This window comes from Seriola lalandi, unplaced genomic scaffold, assembly GCF_002814215.2.
Source record: "Seriola lalandi dorsalis isolate HSWRI2012SDOR001 ecotype SW California unplaced genomic scaffold, Sedor1 jcf7180002054903, whole genome shotgun sequence".
In the NCBI taxonomy this organism is placed as follows: Eukaryota; Metazoa; Chordata; class Actinopteri; order Carangiformes; family Carangidae; genus Seriola; species Seriola lalandi.
In genome coordinates, this window is record NW_019525455.1 from 221,514 (window position 1) to 228,125 (window position 6,612).

The following is a 6,612-nucleotide window of genomic DNA, read 5'->3' on the forward strand; positions in this document are numbered from 1 at the left end:
AATGATTGGCCTCCTGAGCTTTTCCTCATGTGAGTTTAATAGATATTTAATAGTAATAAACAGTAGACACGATAAAAACAGGGACAAGTGGACAAAAGTTGGACAGTGTAAAGTTGAAGTGGAGCAGGACGCCTCAGGTAACAAGAGGAGCGACTGATCCCCATCTACACCCTGAGAAATACCTTTAAAGATTCTGTCTCGACTGTGTATCTGTTCTTATTCTTGGCCGGGGCTAAAGTCTGTCCCAGGATGCACTGGGAGAAGCTGCTGCTGCCGCTGCCATGTTCAACCAGATGCTCATGATGCTGTTTCTGAGCTGAGGTTCCCAAAAACAGCTCCACCTCCACTGCAGCCGGAGTTACATAACGGTTCTGATGCAAAGAGGTTCTGTGTGTATTAAAGATACCGACAGGAGCAGGTTCACTGTTCTCCTCTTCAGCCCGGCTTACAGGCTCCTGAACCTCTGCATGTGTTATTTATACGTGTGTGTGTGTGTGTGTGTGTGTGTCCGCAGCACCTGCCTCTCTGTACAGTCATTTCTGCCTCTGTAGCTTTCCAGCTAAAAACTGAGTCGACATTTAACCCCAGCGCCTGCTGTTGAAAGTCTGTGGGGTGAATTAGAGCGCTAATAATAGAACAAGCTATAGCGGGAAGTGTATTCTGGATTGTGTGTGTGTGTGTGTGTGTGTGTGTGTGTGTGTGTGTGTGTGTGCACCCATGTGTTTGTGCAGTTGCTGTGCTGTCTCACTGGAAACACTGAACTGCAGACCCATTGTAGAGTCGAGTCTGTGCTGCCTTTGTTTTCAGAGAATCCCTCAAAACCAGAGACAACAGACGAGTCAGTGGAACATGAACCTGCGTTTAAAGATCCCGAATATTAGTATAAGTATTTATTAGTTTATTATTATTAGTAGTAATTGATGTCACACAGATGCAGATTTATTCAAGGCTTTAAACAGCAGCCGAATCTCTCACTGTTTGACTCTTGGTCCTTTAACATCAAACACGGCTGATGTTTATGACCATGGTTGTTTTTACTTTGTAATGACATGAAACACGATTACATCTCCATGTTGGTTTCCTCTGTGTCCCAACCAGCCGACAGCCAGAGGGTCGACGGTTCGATTCCCCGGCCGGACCCCTCTGTGTGTCGCCCTCGCTCACCGACAGGTGGACTGGACTCAGTCACTGTGTTTGTTGATATGAGCTCTGTGATAAACTGTGATCCGCTCACAGCGCTCCTCTTCATCCTCTTCCTCCCGGCCAACACACGCTGGCGTCGGCTCCGGCTCGGTCTGCGAGGCTTCACAGGAACTGGCTGGCAGAACAATGAGCGCGTTCACCTTAACTGTATTACAGTGAGAGCTGTTGTTTGTTTGTGTCACACCGCCTTGGAAGAAACGCCACGGCAACAGTGGCCTCGTCGCTGCCAAAGGATGACAGCTTACTCAGCCTCTTCACGAGCTGGACAATATGAGTGTGGGTGCTCAACAACAGACGAATGTAACCCCCCGCCCTCTCTCTCTCTCTCTCTCTCTCTCTCTCTCTCTCTCCATCAGAAACACAAGGTGGATCTGTTCTACAAGGTTCGCCACGTGATGATGGAGCTGATCGACCTGAGGCGGCAGCTCCTGTCCGGTCACCTGACGCAGGACCAGAGCCGAGACGTCAAGAGACACATCACCGTCAGACTGGACTGGGGCAATGAGTGAGAACACACACACACACACACACACACACACACAGTGACAGAAGCATTTCAACCATTTATCCATTAAATATCTTTATATATAAATAACTGATTCGCTTGTTTATATATTTATACTTTCAGCTAATTCTTTCGTTTATAACTATTTCAGTTGTTTGTAAATTACTTTTCTATCATTTCAACTAATTTGATCCTCTCACCTTTTACTTCCTGCTTGTTGTAGCTGGTCACTTATTGGTTACTGTGACGAAACGTTTACCAAAGATCAGCATCACAACAAATTGTAAAACAGTTCTGAACGCTGATATACAGCCGAGTCCAAATGTCTGAGGCATTTGAGCAGCTAAGCTTGGGACGATATTCAATAATATCAAATATAATGATATTTCCCGCCCTTTGCAATAATTTTCATAATATAAAAAATGTATTTATTTATTCACTCTTTTTTTTTGGCATGTGACATCACTTATACCTGAAATATAAAATGCAAAAATATGAATAATATTATGAAAAATCCCCCCCAAAAAAGTATATTTGTGTATTTTATATATTAATAGTTTTTACTACAGAAAAAATAGTTTTACACGTTGTCAAGGACAAATTTCCATTTCATGCAAATCGAATGGACAATAAAGTTTTATCTTATCTCATCTGAAATAAAAATCCTCCCCCCAGAAATTCCCCCAAATAAAAAATAGTATATTTTGGATGTTGCTCAAGCCTTTTTGCAACTCTGTATTTTTGATCGAATCAAAATCTCTGGTTCAGTTCTCGAAAAAAAAAAGCTTGATTCATGTTTATAATGTTATTGACTTGAAGCAAGTTCTTGAGAAAAATAAGAGAAATCCTGTGCGTGGATGTGTGGATGTTTGAAGACGGCCTGGCCTCTGAGTCTGTGCTGCAGACGGCAGATCAGGGAGCTCCCCACACACAAACACAGGGCAAATAAAAGCGTGATTGGAGGCAGGTGGATGAAGCCGTACGCCGTCGGTTGAAGAGACTCATGGGAGCTCGTTGAAAGGCTGAAAGAAAACAGATGAAATGGCGAGAAACCGTCGGCTGTGTTGGGATTGAGTTATTAATACTGGAGAAATGAAAGATGGGCTCGCCGGGACTGTTACAGGTTATTTAAAGCTCCACTTCACGGTCTGTGGGGACGAGACACACTGGGAGGTCATCAGGAGGAGGAGGAGGAGGATTGTTATTATTACAGCCTCGTATTTGGGATAACGTGGCGCGTTTCTTCCAGTTTCCAGTAGAACTCAGAAACAGCAAAACTACAGACATTGACCGTTGGATCCGTCATTACTGTTGCTGATTAAGAGAGTTCAGAAGTAGGAATTAGCTGCTCGTAGTGATATTAGTCTGGTTCAGTGGATGAATCCTGATTTAGTCCTCAGCTGGTGAGAGGAAGTGATGTGTCAGACAGAAACGAGCAGGAGGCCGAGCAGCGGCATCTCTTACCTGAAAGCTAATTCATGGTGAAAGGTTGCATGATGGGAAAACAAGCTCCACTGCCTCCTCTGAGAGAGAAAGCTCCGGCAGTAGAATCAGAGGCTGGAGACTCACGCAGATCATCTGTCAGTTTGTGTTTCATGTGACTTTCTGCGAGTTCTTTCAAATCTGAGGGAAATTATCTTATTACTCTCATTAGTTGATCAATCAAATTAATCAGCAGCTATTTTGTTAATCAAGTACAAATATAGTGATGTTGGTCCAACCAGTCCTTCAACCTGAACAATAGACGTCGCCAAGCAACCAAACCTAACTGTGGGTCATAATGACGTGCTGCACAGGCGACCTGAGGGTCGTTACAGCAGGACGGTCTCTGTTGGCACAGCTGAGACGTGATGGATACGACCCTCCGCCCTCAGTTCTTAAACTTTATCGGCCGGAGAATGAGCTGCTGCCTCCGGATCTGTGGCTAAACAAAATTTACCGCCCTGCTCCGATTAACACGGCAACAGACACCCAGTCTCCCGGTCGCAGTTTAAGGCCGTTTCACTGTTTCTAAGAATATTCAGCTCCGTGTCTTTAAGACCGAGGTCGACGGCCTGAAGGTGAGAGGTGTGTGTGTGTGTGATCCTCAGGAACAACATCCCTGCAGGCCGCAGCTCACATGACTTTAATACACCGTGTGTGTGTGTGTGTGTGTGTGTGTGGGTGTGTGTGTGGGTGTGTGTGTGCGTGTGTGTTAAAGTGCACAGGTTGGTGTAAAGGTTTCTGTACCTGTATCCATATCGGAAATATCATTTGTGTGAAGGTTAAATAAAAGACACTGATGTGGTTCTCTCTCTCTCTCTCTCTCTCTCCCTCTGTCTCTCTCTCCCTCTCTCTCTCTCCCTCTCTCTCTCCCTCCTTCCCTCTCTCTCTCTCCCTCTCTCTCTCCCTCCTTCCCTCTCTCTCTCTCCCTCTCTCTCTCCCTCTCTCTGTCTCTCTCTCCCTCCCTCTCTCTCCCTCCTTCCCTCTCCCTCTCCCTCTCCCTCCCTCTCCCCCTCCCTCTCCCTCTCTCCCTCCCTCTCTCTCTCTCTCCCTCTCTCTCTCTCTCTCTCCCTCCCTCTCTCTCCCTCCTTCCCTCTCCCTCCCTCTCTCCCTCTCTCTCTCCCTCTCTCTCTCTCTCTCTCTCTCTCTCAGACACCTGGGTCTGGACTTGGTGCCGAGGAAAGAGTTTGAGATGGTGGATGAAGAGCAGATAAGCGTCTCAGATCTTTACAAAATGGTAAGTAATTACGTAATTAATTTATTTCCAGGAAGTCTCATCTCTCCACACGCTGGTCTACAGATAAAGTGATTCTAACCGGGGTGCAGAGGTGTGAACACGTGAACAGGTGTGAACACGTGAACAGGTGTGAACACATGAACAGATAACGTCCTGACCGATGGAGAGCTGCAGCTTCTTCCATCTCTGCAGACGACCTCTGAAGCTCTGACCCGACCTCAGCAGACGCCCTGAAAACTTTTGTAAATGAGAGATTTCGGTTTCTGATTTTTAAAGAAATTAGCGAACACTTCTAAAAGTTAAATCAACAGTTTCAACACTGTTGCACATGGATTTACTGCAGGACTGTTGGATTCAGCTGGGTGTTCCTAATAATCTGACAACCGAGCGAGTATCTGCATAACTGTGGCTGATATTTGATGCTGCATGAAATATCATAAATACATTAGTTGCTGAGATGTCTCATATCTCATGGTAAAAGCCTTGTGAGATACGAGTTTTTCAACCACAGAAAAATATGGTGAATCTCGATTAATACTTTGTTCTACACGTGTTGATATTGTCGATAATCTGTTTGTCAGTTTGCGTCAGATTTCTGAGGATGTTTTGAGAAAAAACCTGGAGGAGTATTCTTGGTTGTTCCTGGTCTCTTAAAGAAATACTTGATGTTCTGTGTCTTACATCAGCCCTGCTTTAAATAGCTGAGCTGTACCAGTCAAACACCGTGGCCGTGGTGATTCCCCCTTTGTTCTGTTGCCTAGAGACGGAGCGAGAGGAAGAGAGAGACACTGAGGGGAGAAAGTTGTAAAGTTTATAGATGGTGGGGTGGAAGTTGTGGAGCAGTGAACCTGCAGAGAGAGAAATAAATCAGATGCTGTTTCACAGCCGTGATGTTTTGTTTGGAGAAGTGACACTGATGCAAATAACAGGAACAAATACGAGCAAAAGAAAGTCACACAGTTATGAAATTATGATTCTCAGCATCCTGATGAATTGTCTGGAGATGGAGATGACATCGTGTGTGAACAAAAAGTCGTTAGATTTGACCAAGAAAAGGTCAAGATGAAGAAAACACCAGATAAGATCAAATTAAACTTTATTGATCCCTTCAGAGAATTTACATTAGTGCAGCAGCAGCAGAGTGAAAACGAGAATACAAAGTGAATGAAAAGAAAGTTTTCAAACAGTCGACTGCAAGACGACTGACTGTGAATATAAAGTCACTGCTGACAACAGATTATCATCGTGGTGTGAGTTAATTTACAGCTGCAACAATTAGTTAATTAGTTTGTGAGTCAATCAACAGAAAATCAAGGCGATTACTTTGATAATCAATCAGTCGTTTGGTCATTTTTCTAAAACACACCTGTTGCTTCCAGCTTCTCCAGTGTGAACGTTTGCTGCTTTTTCATCATAAATGACATTAAACTGTTTTTGTTTTGTTCTGATCATCGAATAAAACAAGGAATCGAAAAACAGCTGAAATGAAAACAGACTGGAAGAGATATCACGTTCACAAGGCCTTGACCTTTGACCTTTGACCTTTGACCTTTAGCAACCAAAATCTAACCAGTTCATCCTTGAGTCCTGGTGAATGTTTGTGCCAAAATTTGAAGAATTTCCGAGGCGTTACTGAGATGGACGGACAACCTGAAAACAATATGGCTCCTGCTCTGACTGTCGTTAATAATGTAACATCAGTATATTGTCGCGTTTACAGCGACCGTTAACATATAGACGGGGAATCCCTCGTATAATGAAACTCTGATGATCACACTGAAGCAGTGTTTCTCCTCGGCTCAGGGTAGAATATTTGAATATTTGCAGATGGCTTTAATTTGACAGTCATTACTTCAATTCATCAAACAGGTTCCACCGCTCGCTCGCTCGCTCGCTCGCTCGCGTCTCACACTCGAGAGATTTAGAGAGACGAGTCGGGGTAATAACTCTCTGGGGCATTTAAGTATTTAATCATGAAGAGGAGAGGAAACAAGAGGAGAGAAAACTAGGTGAGGATAGGAAAGTAGGAGAGGAGAGGAAACTAGAGAAAAGGAGAGGAAACAAGGAGAGGAAACAAGGAGAGGGAACAAGGAGAGGAGGCGTGATAAGGGGAAGAGGGGACATGATTATTGACCTCAGGTTTGTTTGTGTCTCTTCCTCAGCACCTGTCCAGCAGACACAGCGT

The 6,612-nt window shown here is 44.4% G+C and overlaps 1 protein-coding gene across 1 annotated transcript in view; it reads left to right on the forward strand.

Moving 5' to 3' along the window:
* The first annotated feature begins 1,049 nt into the window (after nt 1-1,049).
* Nucleotides 1,050-6,612, forward strand: part of LOC147817734 (dedicator of cytokinesis protein 3-like) — a 22,938-nt gene continuing 17,375 nt past the window's right edge. Inside the window, exons 1-4 of the mRNA XM_087169651.1 lie at nt 1,050-1,358; nt 1,560-1,708; nt 4,343-4,427; nt 6,590-6,612. The exon at nt 6,590-6,612 is cut by the window's right edge and continues 19 nt beyond it. Of these exons, the coding sequence (XP_087025777.1) occupies nt 1,050-1,358; nt 1,560-1,708; nt 4,343-4,427; nt 6,590-6,612 (566 nt within the window). The remainder of the gene's footprint in view (nt 1,359-1,559; nt 1,709-4,342; nt 4,428-6,589) is intronic.